This window comes from Hyla sarda, chromosome 1 (assembly GCF_029499605.1).
Source record: "Hyla sarda isolate aHylSar1 chromosome 1, aHylSar1.hap1, whole genome shotgun sequence".
In the NCBI taxonomy this organism is placed as follows: Eukaryota; Metazoa; Chordata; class Amphibia; order Anura; family Hylidae; genus Hyla; species Hyla sarda.
Genome location: NC_079189.1, coordinates 576,042,802 through 576,061,679, shown reverse-complemented (window position 1 = coordinate 576,061,679; position 18,878 = coordinate 576,042,802). Strand labels below are relative to the sequence as shown.

General features: G+C 44.8%; 2 protein-coding genes across 4 annotated transcripts in view; one reads left to right on the top strand and one right to left on the bottom strand.

Moving 5' to 3' along the window:
- Positions 1-18,878, bottom strand: part of ALPK2 (alpha kinase 2) — a 281,066-nt gene that overhangs the window by 141,897 nt on the left and 120,291 nt on the right. The window lies entirely within an intron of this gene.
- Positions 2,782-18,174, top strand: LOC130294556 (uncharacterized). The gene is made up of 2 exons (XM_056544548.1): positions 2,782-2,854; positions 17,606-18,174. The coding sequence occupies exons 1-2, from the start codon at positions 2,793-2,795 to the stop codon at positions 18,000-18,002; spliced, it is 459 nt and encodes a 152-aa protein (XP_056400523.1). The 5' UTR covers positions 2,782-2,792; the 3' UTR covers positions 18,003-18,174.

Below are 18,878 nucleotides of genomic sequence, written 5' to 3'. Positions count from 1 at the left end.
GTATTTACTATCCCGCGGCTGGCCCAATAGAAGCTGTCCTATCTCCAAACCATGTAGGTTAACGTTGCCCAAGCATCACGATCATACCCCGCACACAGTACCCCCAAATTGGGTGCCACAATGTATTGAATTTTAAATTTGACATTGTAAAATATTACAATATACAATTTTAAACCATATTTATTTTTGAATGGACTATACCATTTGGTGTGGCTTACTTTGGACTGTTTGCCATTGCTGCTTTGCAGTATTATCACAGTTTAACATGTGAAAATCATGATGAAAACATGGTAGTAACACATAGGTAATGCAACTGTATAAAAAATTTTATGCCAAAAAAAAAAAGGGAACATTTTTCATTTACCTCCTCAAAAAGTATATCTTCTTTGGCACGTGAAAAAGTTTTTTTTTACTTTTTCAACTTTTTCTAGAAGGTGTGCTCTCACTCACCTGATTATTGAATTCAGTATCTGTTTTAGAACGTTCTACTGTGGACTTTTTTTTGGCATTTGCCTAGTTTTTTTTTGTATTTGCAGTTTGTGTAGATGGTCACCGAAGTTGATTCAGCAATTTTTTTCCGTTGGTTACTGCTTGATTTTGCATAAATTTTCAAGCATTGCTGCCATATGAGCAGGAATGCTCATATATTACCTCCTTGAGGCTATGTTCTGGCATTTTATTAGCAGTACTGTTGCGGTATGTTATGTCTCTACCACTATTTTCCAAAATCCCTGGAAAAATTGCACAATTTTACAGGAATATGCAAATTACAGTAAAACGTACCCTTTTTTTAACCATGATTTTACGTTAAAAAAAACGCTAAAAAAAGGTGCAAAAATGCAAGCGGCACCATGACAGTACCACTAGAAAAGTGCCAGGAACACAGCCTGAGCCATGTTTGAACCATAAACCTACATGAATTCTTTGAAGATTGCAATAATAATATCTCACAATTAGAGATGAGCGAACTTACATTAAATTCGATTTGTCACGAACTTCTCGGCTCGGCAGTTGATGACTTATCCTGCATAAATTAGTTCAGCCTTCAGGTGCTCCGGAGGGCTGGAAAAGGTGGATACATTCCTAGGAAAGAGTCTCCTAGGACTGTATCCACCTTTTCCAGCCCACCGGAGCACCTGATAGCTGAACTAATTTATGCAGGAAAAGTCATCAACTGCCGAGCCGAGAAGTTCGTGACGAATCGAATTTACTGTAAGTTCGCTCATCTCTACTCACAATCACATGTCCTATGATTCTACATATGTTATCTAGGTGCAAAATGGTAAAAAGTGGAACAAAACAGAAACCTCAGATATTTTCAAAGCTGTGAAAATGTGGTGAGGGGAATATAGTCTGCGTCATAACCGGCATGTACCCGCTGCTATTAGCAATATAATAGTAATAGTAATGAAGGACATCGGAGATTACTACACTGTCCATCATTTAAATGGTTAAATGTTATGATTAATAGCGATCACGGCATTTAAACATTAAATGTTGGCAATCCCTGGTGCCTAGTGGTCCCATGGACCCCCTCAATGTAACTGTGTTGTGCCGATGGGTTATTGGGGAAGCCTGGGGCCATATCTATCACTCTGTGTTTTCCCTGAATCGGCGATTGCTAAAGCCTGCTTTAGGCAGAATTTAACGATCAAGTGCTGAAAGCATAGATCAATGTAATGCAATACCATTACTTTGACTTATGTAAGCCATCCACTGATTGCTTATAATAGTATTAATGTGTAAAAAAAAAAAATAGTTGTAAAATGTTTTCAAAACTATTAAAAATACCGCCCTAATTAAAATTTTAATGACCCAGTTTTTCAAATAACACTGGAAAAAAAAAAAACTATTTGGTATGATGAGTGCATTATTGTCCGAACTATTAATTATTACATTCCTGATCCTGCACGTCAACGGCAGAATATGCAAAAAAAAAAATGTCAAAATTGATGATTTTGAGTCACATCACACTCCTAAAATTTTTTTTATAAAAAGTGATCAAAAAGACAGAACTACACAAAAGTACAGTTACAAACTACAGCTCATGGGGCAAAAAAATAAACCCTAACACAGTTTCATAGGTAGAAAAATAAAAAAGTTATAAGGGTCAGAAAGGGGCAATGAACAGTTTTGAGTTTTTTTTTCCAATTTTTTTTTTAACCATAAAATGAAACATAAATTATCTAAGCTTTGCATTGCTGGAATTTTGCTGACCGCTAGAATAAAGTCAGGATGTCAGTTTTACTGTATTGTAAAATACGAAAAAATTAGTGACCCGCAAAATTGCGCAATTCTACATATAATTTTTTTCTGGCTTTGTAATACATGATATGATCGAATAAAGGGCGCCAGTGAAAAATACAACTTGTCCCGCAAAAAAATATAAATAAATAAATAAATAAAATACAATACAATACAAGCCCTAATACAACTTAAAAAAAAGTGACGGGTCTTAGAGGGTGAGGAGGAAGAAAACGTAAGCCAGAAATCAAAATTTGAGGCGTTGTGAAGGGGTTAAAGAAAAGTCTTCGGAAGTATGTATTTGTGTTTCTTGTATGACTAATTTCTATGTACTGGTTCATATATAACATAACCATCAACAGTAAACTACAAAAAAAAATAATAATAATAACAAGCCTTAGTGAATCAGAACATAACTGAATGGAGTTACAGACGACGCTATAGTTTCTACGAAGACGACCCCCTTGCAGAAAGTGAAATTTTTATCCTGTGGTCACAAAGAGTTAATGATATTTTATCTTATTTTCTATCCAGATATAGAAGCATTCATGCAGCAGAATAAGATATTACATATAGAAGGAAATCCATCTTTAAGGGGCACTCTACACAGGTGAGCCCAATTGTTATTACAGTAAGAAAACACTTGGCTCCTTAAGGATTTCTGGCTTATGTCTTACCTTATAACTGAGAAGAACTTGATAAAAACCTTGTGATGCCTCCATGTACCTTTAATGTCGCCCCTTGATCTATTTATACCCGTTTGCCAAGTAAATGTAATTGATCTTGGTAGCAGGCGCGCTCTCGCGGTGTAAGCTTACACGCCGTACATCATTTTAACATTAGGAGGATTTTACTATGATAAGTAATAAATATCTTGGAGCTCGGCCACAAATAACATAAATATTTCTACTGCTGGGCACGAAGTTGGCATAAAGTCGCCCAATAACTTGAGTGCGTTATGATAGATTATTATTTTTTCCAATAGAAAAGTTTTACTAAAGTTTTCATAAACAATACATAGCAGGGGTCCTCTCCAGGTAGGGGAACGTCCCCAACCAACCAGTCATGTCAGAGTATTCGGAGTTGCAGTGTTTAAAGAGAACAAAATAAATCATCAAATCAAAAAACAGCGGCACTGACAATACATAACAACACTAGCGGGAGTATGCAGAGCAATGATGCTATGGGGGTGGATGCTGAGGAGGGAATCAGGAAGGAGGGTGATGGTAGATTCTTATATTACTTTGTGCAACGTCGCTTTCCGGCCCCCAACTTCACTTAGAAAGGGAATACGTTTTATTTTCCCTATGTACCCCTTGAATCAGACCAGATCTGGTTAAAGGGGTATTCCGGCTTTATACATCTTATCCCCTATCCAATGGATAGGGAATTAGATGTATGATCGCAGGGATCCCGCCATCACGCCCCCTCCTATAGACAATAATGAAAGGGGTTTGACGTCATGAGGGGGTGTGGCCGTTATGTCACGTCTTGGTCTCGGAGGCAGCACAGAATGCCAGGGGCTGCACCGAGATTGTGAAACCCCTGCGATCATAAATCTTATCCCCTATCCTTTGGATAGGGGATAAGATGTATAAAGCCAGAATTTCCCTTTAACCTGTTGGGGACGAAAGGCGTATTTCAAGGAAACAGTTTAGGGCCACATATGGGGTATTTCCGTACTCGGGGGCTTTTTCTCCTTTTACCCCTTATGAAAAGGAAAAGTTGGGGGCTACACCAGCATGTTAGTGTAAAAAAATAAAAATGTTTACACTAACATACTGGTGTTGCCCCATACTTTTTATTTTTACAAGCAGTAAAAGGAAAAAAAGACCCCGAAAATTTGTAACGCAATTTCTCCTGAGTACGGAAATACCCCATATGTGGGCGTAAAATGTTCTGCGGACGCACAACAATGCTCAGGAGTGAGAGCGCACCATGTGCATTTGGGCCTAAATTGGTGATTTGCACAGGGGTGTGTTACGTCGAGCGCTCCGGGTCCCCGCTCCTCCCCGGAGCGCTCGCTTCACTCTCCCCGCGGCAGCGCTCCGGTCACGTCCTCTGACCCGGGGCGCTGCGATTCCGCTGCCAGCCGGGATGCGATTCGCGATGCGGGTAGCGCCCGCTCGCGATGCGCACCCCGGCTCCCCTACCTGACTCGCTCTCCGTCTGTTCTGTCCCGGCGCGCGCGGCCCCGCTCCCTAGGGCGCGCGCGCGCCGGGTCTCTGCGATTTAAAGGGCCACTGCGCCGCTGATTGGCGCAGTGGTTCCAATTAGTGTGTTCACCTGTGCACTTCCCTATATCACCTCACTTCCCCTGCACTCCCTTGCCGGATCTTGTTGCCTTAGTGCCAGTGAAAGCGTTCCTTGTGTGTTCCTTGCCTGTGTTTCCAGACCTTCTGCCGTTGCCCCTGACTACGATCCTTGCTGCCTGCCCCGACCTTCTGCTACGTCCGACCTTGCTTTTGCCTACTCCCTTGTACCGCGTCTATCTTCAGCAGCCAGAGAGGTGAGCCGTTGCTAGTGGATACGACCTGGTCACTACCGCCGCAGCAAGACCATCCCGCTTTGCGGCGGGCTCTGGTGAAAACCAGTAGTGGCTTAGAACCGGTCCACTAGCACGGTCCACGCCAATCCCTCTCTGGCACAGAGGATCCACTACCTGCCAGCCGGCATCGTGACAGTAGATCCGGCCATGGATCCCGCTGAAGTTCCTCTGCCAGTTGTCGCTGACCTCACCACGGTGGTCGCCCAGCAGTCACAACAGATAGCGCAACAAGGCCAACAGCTGTCTCAACTGACCGTTATGCTACAACAGTTACTACCACAGCTTCAGCAGTCATCTCCTCCGCCAGCTCCTGCACCTCCTCCGCAGCGAGTGGCCGCTCCTGGGATACGCTTATCCTTGCCGGATAAATTTGATGGGGACTCTAAGTTTTGCCGTGGCTTTCTTTCCCAATGTTCCCTGCATCTGGAGATGATGTCGGACCTGTTTCCCACTGAAAGGTCTAAGGTGGCTTTCGTAGTCAGCCTTCTGTCCGGAAAAGCCCTGTCATGGGCCACACCGCTCTGGGACCGCAATGACCCCGTCACTGCCTCTATACACTCCTTCTTCTCGGAAATCCGAAGTGTCTTTGAGGAACCTGCCCGAGCCTCTTCTGCTGAGACTGCCCTGTTGAACCTGGTCCAGGGTAATTCTTCCGTTGGCGAGTATGCCGTACAATTCCGTACTCTTGCTTCAGAATTGTCCTGGAATAATGAGGCCCTCTGCGCGACCTTCAAAAAAGGCCTATCCAGCAACATTAAAGATGTTCTGGCCGCACGAGAAATTCCTGCTAATCTACATGAACTTATTCACCTAGCCACTCGCATTGACATGCGTTTTTCCGAAAGGCGTCAGGAACTCCGCCAAGATATGGACTCTGTTCGCACGAGGCGTTTCTTCTCCTCGGCTCCTCTCTCCTCTGGTCCCCTGCAATCTGTTCCTGTGCCTCCCGCCGTGGAGGCTATGCAGGTCGACCGGTCTCGCCTGACACCTCAAGAGAGGACACGACGCCGTATGGAGAACCTCTGCCTGTACTGTGCTAGTACCGAACACTTCCTGAGAGATTGTCCTATCCGTCCTCCCCGCCTGGAAAGACGTACGCTGACTCCGCACAAAGGTGAGACAGTCCTTGATGTCTACTCTGCTTCTCCACGTCTTACTGTGCCTGTGCGGATGTCTGCCTCTGCCTTCTCCTTCTCTACAGTGGCCTTCTTGGACTCTGGATCTGCAGGAAATTTTATTTTGGCCTCCCTCGTCAACAGGTTCAACATCCCGGTGACCAGTCTCGCCAGACCCCTCTACATCAATTGTGTAAATAATGAAAGATTGGACTGTACCATACGTTTCCGCACGGAGCCCCTTCTTATGAGCATCGGATCTCATCATGAGAGGATTGAACTTTTGGTCCTCCCCAATTGCACCTCGGAAATTCTCCTTGGACTTCCCTGGCTTCAACTTCATTCCCCTACCCTGGATTGGTCCACTGGGGAGATCAAGAGTTGGGGGTCCTCTTGTTCCAAGAACTGTCTAAAACCGGTTCCCAGTAACCCTTGCCGTAACTCTGTGGTTCCTCCAGTAACCGGTCTCCCTAAGGCCTATATGGACTTCGCGGATGTTTTCTGCAAAAAACAAGCTGAGACTCTACCTCCTCACAGGCCTTATGATTGCCCTATCGACCTCCTCCCGGGCACTACTACACCCCGGGGCAGAATTTATCCTCTCTCTGCCCCAGAGACTCTTGCCATGTCCGAATACGTCCAGGAGAATCTAAAAAAGGGCTTTATCCGTAAATCCTCCTCTCCTGCCGGAGCCGGATTTTTCTTTGTGTCCAAAAAAGATGGCTCCCTACGTCCTTGCATTGACTACCGCGGTCTTAATAAAATCACGGTTAAGAACCGCTACCCCTTACCCCTCATCTCTGAACTCTTTGATCGCCTCCAAGGTGCCCACATCTTCACTAAATTGGACTTAAGAGGCGCCTATAACCTCATCCGCATCAGAGAGGGGGACGAGTGGAAAACGGCATTTAACACCAGAGATGGACACTTTGAGTATCTGGTCATGCCCTTTGGACTGTGCAACGCCCCTGCCGTCTTCCAAGACTTTGTCAATGAAATTTTTCGTGATCTGTTATACTCCTGTGTTGTTGTATATCTGGACGATATCCTAATTTTTTCTGCCAATCTAGAAGAACACCGCCAGCATGTCCGTATGGTTCTTCAGAGACTTCGTGACAACCAACTCTATGCCAAAATTGAGAAATGTCTGTTTGAATGCCAATCTCTTCCTTTTCTAGGATATTTGGTCTCTGGCCAGGGACTACAGATGGATCCAGACAAACTCTCTGCCGTCTTAGATTGGCCATGCCCCTCCGGACTCCGTGCTATCCAACGCTTTTTGGGGTTCGCCAATTATTACAGGCAATTTATTCCACATTTTTCTACCATTGTGGCTCCTATCGTGGCTTTAACCAAAAAAAATGCTGATCCCAAGTCCTGGCCTCCTCAAGCAGAAGACGCCTTTAAACGACTCAAGTCTGCCTTTTCTTCGGCTCCCGTCCTCTCCAGACCTGACCCTTCCAAACCCTTCCTATTGGAGGTTGATGCCTCCTCAGTGGGAGCTGGAGCTGTTCTTCTACAAAAAAATTCTTCCGGGCATGCTGTCACTTGTGGTTTTTTCTCTAGGACCTTCTCTCCAGCGGAGAGGAACTACTCCATCGGGGATCGAGAGCTTCTAGCCATTAAATTAGCACTTGAGGAATGGAGGCATCTGCTGGAGGGATCAAGTTCTCCTGTTATTATCTACACCGACCACAAGAACCTCTCCTACCTCCAGTCTGCCCAACGGCTGAATCCTCGCCAGGCCCGGTGGTCTCTGTTCTTTGCCCGATTTAATTTTGAGATTCACTTTCGTCCTGCCGATAAGAACATTAGGGCCGATGCTCTCTCTCGTTCCTCGGATGCCTCAGAAGTTGAACTCTCTCCGCAACACATCATTCCACCTGACTGCCTGATCTCCACTTCTCCTGCCTCCATCAGGCAGACTCCTCCAGGAAAGACCTTTGTTTCTCCTCGCCAACGCCTCGGAATCCTCAAATGGGGTCACTCCTCCCATCTCGCAGGTCATGCGGGTATCAAGAAATCTGTGCAACTCATCTCCCGCTTCTATTGGTGGCCGACTCTGGAGACGGATGTTGTGGACTTTGTGCGAGCCTGCACTATCTGTGCCCGGGATAAGACTCCTCGCCAGAAGCCCGCTGGTTTTCTTCATCCTCTGCCTGTCCCCGAACAGCCTTGGTCTCTGATTGGTATGGATTTTATTACTGATTTACCCCCTTCCCGTGGCAACACTGTTATTTGGGTGGTCGTTGATCGATTCTCCAAAATGGCACATTTCATCCCTCTTCCTGGTCTTCCTTCTGCGCCTCAGTTGGCTAAACAATTTTTTGTACACATTTTTCGTCTTCACGGGTTGCCTACGCAGATTGTCTCGGATAGAGGCATCCAATTCGTGTCTAAATTCTGGAGGGCTCTCTGTAAACAACTCAAGATTAAATTAAATTTTTCTTCTGCATATCATCCCCAGTCCAATGGACAAGTAGAAAGGATTAACCAGATCTTGGGTGATTATTTGCGACATTTTGTTTCCTCCCGCCAGGATGACTGGGCAGATCTCCTCCCATGGGCCGAATTCTCGTATAACTTCAGGGTCTCTGAGTCTTCCTCCAAATCCCCATTTTTCGTGGTGTACGGCCGTCACCCTCTTCCCCCCCTCCCTACTCCCTTGCCCTCTGGTCTGCCCGCTGTGGATGAAATTTCTCGTGACCTTTCCATCATATGGAGAGAGACCCAAAATTCTCTCTTACAGGCTTCATCCCGCATGAAGAAGTTCGCGGATAAGAAAAGAAGAGCTCCCCCCGTTTTTTCCCCTGGAGACAAGGTATGGCTCTCCGCTAAATATGTCCGCTTCCGTGTCCCTAGCTACAAGTTGGGACCACGCTATCTTGGTCCTTTCAAAATTTTGTGTCAAATTAATCCTGTCTCTTATAAACTTCTTCTTCCTCCCTCTCTTCGTATCCCTAATGCCTTTCACGTCTCTCTTCTCAAACCACTCATCCTCAACCGTTTTTCTCCCAAATCTGTTCCTCCCACTCCTGTTTCCGGCTCCTCGGACATCTTCTCGGTCAAAGAAATTTTAGCTGCCAAAAAGGTCAGAGGGAAAAATTTTTTTTTAGTGGACTGGGAGGGTTGTGGTCCTGAAGAGAGATCCTGGGAACCTGAGGACAACATCCTAGACAAAAGTCTGCTCCTCAGGTTCTCAGGCTCTAAGAAGAGGGGGAGACCCAAGGGGGGGGGGTACTGTTACGTCGAGCGCTCCGGGTCCCCGCTCCTCCCCGGAGCGCTCGCTTCACTCTCCCCGCGGCAGCGCTCCGGTCACGTCCTCTGACCCGGGGCGCTGCGATTCCGCTGCCAGCCGGGATGCGATTCGCGATGCGGGTAGCGCCCGCTCGCGATGCGCACCCCGGCTCCCCTACCTGACTCGCTCTCCGTCTGTTCTGTCCCGGCGCGCGCGGCCCCGCTCCCTAGGGCGCGCGCGCGCCGGGTCTCTGCGATTTAAAGGGCCACTGCGCCGCTGATTGGCGCAGTGGTTCCAATTAGTGTGTTCACCTGTGCACTTCCCTATATCACCTCACTTCCCCTGCACTCCCTTGCCGGATCTTGTTGCCTTAGTGCCAGTGAAAGCGTTCCTTGTGTGTTCCTTGCCTGTGTTTCCAGACCTTCTGCCGTTGCCCCTGACTACGATCCTTGCTGCCTGCCCCGACCTTCTGCTACGTCCGACCTTGCTTTTGCCTACTCCCTTGTACCGCGCCTATCTTCAGCAGCCAGAGAGGTGAGCCGTTGCTAGTGGATACGACCTGGTCACTACCGCCGCAGCAAGACCATCCCGCTTTGCGGCGGGCTCTGGTGAAAACCAGTAGTGGCTTAGAACCGGTCCACTAGCACGGTCCACGCCAATCCCTCTCTGGCACAGAGGATCCACTACCTGCCAGCCGGCATCGTGACAGGGTGGCTGATTTTACAGCGGTTCTGACATAAACGCAAAAACATAAATACCCACATGTGACCCCATTTTGGAAACTACACCCCTCACAGAACGTAACAAGGGGTATAGTGAGCCTTAACACCCCACAGGTGTTTGACGAATTTTCATTAAACTTGGATAGGAAAATGTAAAAACAAAAGTTTTCACTAAAATGCTGGTGTTACCCTAAATTTTCATTTTCACAAGGGAAAATAGGAAAAAAGCCCCCCAAAATGTGCAGCCCCATTTCTTCTGAGTAAGGACATACCCCATATGTGGATGTAAAGCCCTCTGCGGGCAAACTACAATGCTCAGAAGAGAAGGAGCGCCATTGGGATTTTGAAGAGAAAATGTGTCCGGAATTGAAGGCCACATGTGTTTACAAAGCCCCCATAGTGCCAGAACAATGGACCCCCCACATGTGACCCCATTTTGGAAACTGCACCCTCACGTAATGTATTAAGGGGTACAGTGAGCATTTACGCCCCACAGGTGTCAGACAGATTTTTGGAACAGTGGTCCGTGAAAATGAAAATTTTTATTTTTCATTTGCACAGCCCACTGTTCCAAAGATCTGTTAAACGCCAGTGGGATGTAAATACTCACTGCACCCCTTATTAAATTCTGTGAGGGGTGTAGTTTCCAAAATGGGGTCACATGTGGGGGGGTCCACTGTTCTGGCACCACGGGGGCTCAAATTCCAAAAGCTCAATGGCGCTCCTCCTCTTCTGAGCATTGTAGTGCGACATTGCGCCAGCAGAGCACTTGCCATCCACACATGAGGTATTTCCATATTCAGAAGAGATGGGGTTACAAATTTTGGGGGGCATTTTCTCCCATTACCTTTTGTAAAAATTGTAAATTTGGGGAAAAAACTGCACTTTAGTGAAATTTTTTTTCTCATTTACACATCCGATTTTAACGAAAAGTCGTCAAAGACCTGTGAGGTGTTAAGGCTCACTTGACCCCTTGTTACGTGCCTTGAGGGGTGCAGTTTCCAAAATAGTATGTCATGTGGGGTTTTCTGCTGTTCTGGCGCCATAGGGGCTTTCTAAATGTGACATGCCCCCAAAAACAATTTCTGCAAAATTCACTTTCCAAAATCCCATTGTTGCTCCTTCCCTTCTGAGCCCTCTACTGCGCCCGCCGAACACTTGACATGCCCATATGAGGTATTTCCTTAATCGAGAGAAATTAGGTTACAAATTTTGGGGGTCTTTTTCTCCTATTACCACTTGTAAAAATTCAAAAACTGGGTCTACAAGAACATACGAGTGTGAAAAATGAAGATTTTGAATTTTCTCCTCCACTTTGCTGCTATTCCTGTGAAACACCTAAAGAGTTAACAAACTTACTGAATGTAATTTTGGATACTTTGAGGGGTGCAGTTTTTATAATTGGGTCATTTAGGGGGTATTTCTAATTTGAAGGCCCTTCAAATCCACTTCAAAACAGAACTGGTCCCTGAAAAATTCCGATTTTGAATATTTTGTGAAAAATTGGAAAATTGCTGCTGAACTTTGAAGCCCTCTGATGTCTTCCAAAAGTAAAAACATGTCAACTTTATGATGGAAACATAAAGTAGACATATTGTATATGTGAATCAATATATAATTTATTTGGAGTGTCTATTTTCCTTACAAGCAGAGAGCTTCAAAATTAGAAAAATGCTAAATTTTCAAATTTTTCATCACATTTTTGAATTTTTCACCAGGAAATGATGCAACTATCGACGAAAATGTACCACTACCATAAAGTAGAATATGTCACGAAAAAAAAAATCTTGGAATCAAATTTATAAGTAAAATCATCCCAGAGTTATTAATGCTTAAAGAGACAGTGGTCAGATTTGCAAAAAATTCTTCCGTCCTTAGGGTCATAATGGGCTCCGTCCCCAAGGGGTTAAATAACCGGATATGGTCAGAAAATAAGCCAACTGGAGACACTTCCAGACCCTTGGGCAGTTCATTAAAATCAATGGGGTACAACAGGAGTTGTTTTTCTTCTGTCGTATCCAGCTGTCGAATCCACATCCTCTAAAGCTTGGTCAGGTTGGATGGATACCATCGGTGGAAACAGAGGCGTAGTGGTTACAGGGCCCCATATTCCAATTATAATACTGGTCTCTTATAGGGAAGATGTGCTTTGGGCCCCCCTAGGCACCAGGGCCCTCGTGCGACTGCTACTTCTGCTACCTCTATAGCTACGCCCCTGGGTGGAAGCCATTTTCACGTCTCTCCAGAGATGTTCCATTGGGTTCAGGCTCTGGCTGGGCCACTCAAGGACATTCACAGAGTTAGAGTCATTGGGAGGGAATTTATTATTGTCTTTAGACAGTTGGTGCAGCTTCTTAGACTTCTTTTTGAGACTTTTTGGTTTACACTTTTTTTTTAAGAATGTACAGACCAACTGTTAGGGTTATTTTTTTTTTCCCAGTGGTAAAGAATTTATCAACTGAGAATAAAAAATTAAAATGTTAAATGTTGAGTATTAATGTAAAAATTTGTTGATAATATACACCAAAACGTCTAAAAATACAACAGCCCAGACTTAGCTTAGCTTTCTGGTGTATGTGTAGAGTAAAATTTGAGAAAATGTGACCTGCACAAAATTCTATCAAATGCCCTGCCACCATTTAATAAATTTGGTGCTCCTACACGTTACCAGCACACAAAAAAGGTGTACACCTACAATGAAGAAAGCCCCGACTGTACTGTTGGGAGGTGAACTTCGGCCCAGTCTGAGGTCCAGAGCACTCTGGATCAGTTTTTCATTAACAATATCTCCATTACTCCATTCAACTTTCCACGTGCTGTAAATCAGGTCAGTCTAGCTTTAAGTTTCTCTTCACTGTTTACAGAGAGCTGCAACCAGCTCTGGATCTTGTCAACTTGCTAGCAGATTTCTCTCAGCTGCTGCAGCACTCTTGGGACCAGATTCTTACTGGATGTTTTTTCTGTCCCCTCTCTCTCTCTCTCTCTCTCTCTGCTGAACATCAAGAATCCAAGATAGCCATGTGCACATGCACAGGCTCCTCCTAGCTTAAGTCACTGCTCAGTTAATTTGCATGTACAGCCTGCTATCTACTGGACACTTATGTAACTGCAGGGTAAGAACACAACAGTAATCCCAGGGAGTTGCATGCTCCCCCTTGAAAAATACTTGTCTTTCACTAGCAAGTCCTAGCCTTGAGGCTTTCAAAAATAGAACAGCATACAGCATATATAACATCCTAGCTAGCTAACTGATCCAAGACAGAGATTAACATTGATTAACATTTAACATGTCAGCTAACACATGTAGGAAGGTAGTAATTTTAGATGCTGCTTGTGTTAGTGGGGCATAACAGGGCTCTTCTATATTAGCATAACAAAAATTCCAATTTATGAATGGATAATTTTTCTCTGCACCCATAAGACTTCTACTCATGTAAGCCACCAGTCTTAATCCTTCTACATAACTTTGGTGCAGTATGCCCCCTAGGCCTTCCATACTGGCATCCACATGGAGGCCATAGGGTTTTTCCAGGGTCTGAACATGCACATACAGGAGGTTCTGTAATTCTCTTCTTCAATGCTAAGAAGGCTTCTTCAAATCCTCCATTTCAAAGACTCCATTTCTCTCCAAAGAAATGTTTAGGACATGGTGCAGCTCAACAGGTCATGTAACTCTCAACCAATCTTGACCAGTTTAACACCATTTCAATCTTAGCAGGGTCAGTGGCTATATCTTTTGCAGAGACAATGTGCCCCAAATATGTAATGGAGTTCTGGGAAAATCGACATTTGTCTCTTGACAGCTTCAGGCCCTCTTCTTGAAGCCGATCCAACACCTTCAGCAATCTCTGTTCATGCTCTTTTGTCGTCTTCCCGAACACAATGAGGAAATCTATATACACCAGGGACTCTTAGGGATTTATTTTCTCCACAAGCCTCTGAAAAGTAGCCAGAGTTCACGTGACTCCTTTTGGTAAACTGGTAGAATCCCCAGGGATAGATAGAGGCAGTCTTCTCCTGATCCTCCTTCTTCATGAGTACCTGATAATACCCATTCCTCAGGTCAAGCACGCTAAACCAGTGGCAGTGTTTAGCAAATCCTGTGGCAAATCCTCTGTCTGTCTGTCTGTATGTGTACTGATCTGACATAGTCCTCTTGTTCAGGATGCAATAGTCTACACATAGCAAGACCGCACCATTTTTTTCCTCACTACTACGATGGGTGAGGCATAGGGACTTCTACACTTCTTTGATGATGCCAGCTCTGCTGACTTATATCCACTGGCTTATGTCCACCTTCCACATCTCGAAGAGGTATTCTTCTGGATCTTTCTCTGAAAGGGGCAGGAGCAGATATCTTATAGCATTGGCGGCTCTCTTAGAACACCTGACGTCTATTTCTTCTCTGGAGAAAACACCCTCTCGGTAGCTAGTCGAGAATGAAGGCTGCCCACTGCTGTGGTAAAGGAGAATCTTCCAAGATTAAAGCCATCAGTACTTCAACGTGATCCTTCTATTCTGCACTCACAGACATAATGGACATAACTTGGTCTAGGGGAATCATATCACACCAATCTTCTGATGACGATCAATTTGAACTTCTGTGAGTTTAAGGTTCTGTATCATCACATGAATACTTTTCTGACCGGCAGGCACTTAATAAAGCATTGTCCGGTTCCCCCCAAAATTTCACTGTGCATGGAGGCTATGGCTCATAGAGTTTTGGCTTCACAAATACAGATTTTTTCCCTGAATAGTGGTATGACTCTCTTTTCGTTTCTAGGGCAAGTCAATGTATAGGGCCCAGGAGGATAACATCGGGGCCACATGGAAAGTGCCCCCGCCTTCATAGGATTTATTAGTTAGAGTTATGAGGTGATTAAAAGTATGTAAGGGTTAAAGGTGGGCTGTACTCACGGTGGTGTTGAGTTGTTGTTACAGGGCCGGCAGTTACTGGGCAGAATGGAGACCGAATGTGATTGGTGGCTGTATGAAAGGCGGGAAAGAAGGAGATACTGTATATACACAGGGGGAGACACTGCAGGGGAGCCCCGGGGACATATAGGGACTCAACTTGACGGGACTGTAGGACCAAATCCCGTACTGGGTCACCGCAGATCCTCTATACTACACCACACAGGACAGATCCTCTATACTACACCACACAGGAGAGATCCTCTATACTACACCACACAGGAGAGATCCTCTATACTACACCACACAGGACACATCCTCTATACTACACCACACAGGACACATCCTCTATACTACACCACACAGGACACATCCTCTATACTACACCACACAGGAGAGATCCTCTATACTACACCACACAGGAGAGATCCTCTATACTACACCACACAGGACACATCCTCTATACTACACCACACAGGACAGATCCTCTATACTACACCACACAGGAGAGATCCTCTATACTACACCACACAGAAGAGATCCTCTATACTACACCACACAGGACACATCCTCTATACTACACCACACAGGAGAGATCCTCTATACTACACCACACAGGACACATCCTCTATACTACACCACACAGGAGAGATCCTCTATACTACACCATACAGGACAGATCCTCTATACTACACCACACAGGACAGATCCTCTATACTACACCACACAAGAGAGAACCTCTGTACTACACCACACAGGAGAGATCCTCTATACTACACCACACAGGACACATCCTCTTTACTACACCACACAGGACAGCTAATAGATTCTCTATATGGTTGGATCTTTATTTGGATTTTGGATCACTGCACACTGGTTGGTGTATGATCTGTCAATAAAAGGTACAGTCTGATTGGTGGTGAGCTGGGTTAATTTTCTCTGGTTCAGTATAACTCTGCTATTAGTTATTTACAGTAGCGTAACTATGGGGGGGGTGCAGAGGTAGGGGTCACACCGGGGCCCTGAGGCCTAAGGGGGCCCAAAAGCACCTCTGCCCCATAAGAAAACACCAGTATTATAAACGGCGCACAGTAAACATGGGGCCCTATGACAGATTTTGCTTTAGGGCCCTGAAGTTAAAAGTTACGCTTCTGGTTATTTATTCACCTGTCATCTGTTAATGCGCGTTCGTTGTATAAAATTGCTTTTACCACAGTTGTTCAGAGCGATGAAGCTAATACTCAGTCTATATGAAACCGGAGAGGGACATCTGAAGATGTTTGTGTAATGCTGAACGTATACATTGTAATATAATCTCAATGAAATATTTATCAACATTGCATGGATGCTTTCAACACATAGCGCAATAATACGGTATGTCCTTGTGTACTGAGCTCCCCAGACTGGGCAATAAAGAGGTGATTTTGACACAGACTGGTAAAGGTCAATGAATATATTTTCATATGGATTTCTTAATTAAGTTTTCTAAATACTAAACATGGAGATAAAGGCCTGAAATTGAGATGAGCCGGTTTACTTGCAGAAAATTAAGCTGTTATACACCACATGATGTAAGGTATGTTTACACAGAGCTGTGCTTTGTCCACTGCGTATTGAAGCATGGAAAATCCACAGCATTTTACAGTAGCAGTAAAGTGAATGGGATCTCTAGAAAACCTAAAAAATTCCACAGAAAACCAATGTGGAAATTGACCTACGGTATAGATCTTAAATCCGCAACGTGCTATCACAGATTTTCCCTATTGACTTTAATGGGGAAGTCAAAAAATCTACAATAAAACCACAGTTGTCACAGTTTTTTTTTTTTACAAACACTGCAAGTTGTGAACACAGCCTAAAGGGAGTGCTCTTAATCTCAGCGTGTTACCTGTATAATAGACACCTGCCCACAGAATCAATAAGATTCCAAACTTTCTACCATGGCCAAGACCAAAGAGCTGTTCAAGGATGTCAGGGACAAGATTGTAGAGATACACAAGGCTAGAATGGGCCACAAGACCATCACCCAGCAGCTTAGGGGGAAATTTACATCAGCTGGTGCCATTATTCTCAAATAGAAGAAAATATCTGTCCATCTCCATCTAAATAATCTCACCAACTGTTGTAAACTGCTTAGCAAGCTGCTTGACGATGGTTTTGTAGCCCATTCCAGCCTTGTGTATCTCTACAATCTTGTCCCTGACATCCTTGGACAGCACTTTGGTCTTGGCCATGGTGGAGAGTTTAGAATCTGATTGGTTCTGTGGACAGGTGTCTTTTATACAAGTAACAAGCTGAGATTAGGATTGTTCCCTTTAAGAGAGTGCTCCTAATCTCAGCTTGTTACCTGTATAAAAAAAACACATAGGAGCCAAAAATCTTGCTGATAGGGGATCAAATCTGTCTCTTATTGTTCAAATAAACCTACCATTAAAATGATAGACCGATCATTTCTTTGTCAATGGGCAAATAAATAAAAATACTTCTTTTTCCTTCATTGTATATGAGTCTGCTCAGTTCCTCTTGCTCTATAACCAGATGTTGGTAGAACAGACATTTCCAATGTAACAGGTTCCCTTTAAATCTACAGTATATCATTCTAAATGTACAATGCAATTTTTAAAGAGTGAAGGGTCAAGTATACAGAATACAGCTAGAGAAAAAAAGGAACAAGTCAGATAGCACAATATTAGTCCAACATTGTATGATTATACCCAGAGGTAATGCAGTGGACTCTTAGGGCTCTAGTTGTGTTTCTTGCCTCTGCACTCTCCATTGGACACACAACTTTTCCTCTCCTGACTTACTTCTCCCCCAACTCCAGGTTGCAGATTTATACAAAAGTAGGAGATAGAGAAAACCTTATCCCAGTGCACTTCAATAAAATAAATGATGATGCCTGCTCCTGTGATGTCTGCTCCTGCGACTCCTGCGATTCCTGCTCCTGTGATGTCTGCTCCTGTGATGCCTGCTCCTGTGATGCCTGCTCCTGTGATGCCTGCTCCTGTGATGCCTGCTCCTGTGATGCCTGCTCCTGTGATGCCTTCTCCTGTGATGCCTTCTCCTGTGATGCCTTCTCCTGTGATGCCTTCTCCTCTGATGCCTTCTCCTGTGATGCCTGCTCCTCTGATGCCTTCTCCTCTGATGCCTTCTCCTGTGATGTCTGCTCCTGTGATGCTATGATGCCTGCTCCTGTGATGTCTGCTCCTGTGATGCTGTAAACTTCCAGAGTATTCACAGTCACTGATACACAACTTAGGTAGTGCAGCTAATGAGTAAGGTGAATGATGAGTCTAGTCATTGTCCCTTGAATTAATGCTGCTTTCACAGATATAATTTAGAAACAAATCAGCTTTAGTGCTTCTTGCACATGTAGGTGAATATTTCTCATGTGATGACTCTCTGATGAACTTAATGTTCATGAAACAGAAACTAACTGTACGAGGATCTCACGGGGGGGGGGGGGGGGTGTATTGTTCATTGTGGTGTAACAAATGCATAAATGCAGACTGTAGAACTCCACTTTTGTGTCAAACTGCAACTTCTCAAAGTGTATCCAGAAAGATTTAGAAAACCCAGTGACTCACTACATTCCGCCATGCATACAGAGATAAGAATAATGGAAGACATGGAGGCACAGTTTATAATAGGTTGTGAATTTGACATATTTCATAATACTCTCATGGCCGGGTGGAATTGGGGGCCCCCATCATAATTAAGTGCTCCATGCTGTAGGCTGCCCTATTTGGCATGACGGCCCACTGAAGTCTCTTCTTCTTCCCTAGGTCTGCTGATGCACAGTGACATCATTCGGGCACTGGAGTGCAGAGGAAGAGAGTGGCCTCTTGTGGCTGCAGGAAGCATTAGGGCTGGGCGGTATGGCCAAATATGTGTATTGCGGTATTTTTTTAACTTATGGCGGTTCCACTGTATATAACGGTATCGCCCCCCCTCCCCCAAAATTAATTATTAGCCCAGCGCTGCACTGTCCCCATCGGGGTACTATTCACGTCACCCGCAAACGCTGCTCTCCTCATCCTCCTGTTTGTTGCGGCCGCCGACGCTGACACACTCTATACTGTGCGGTATCCCTATGC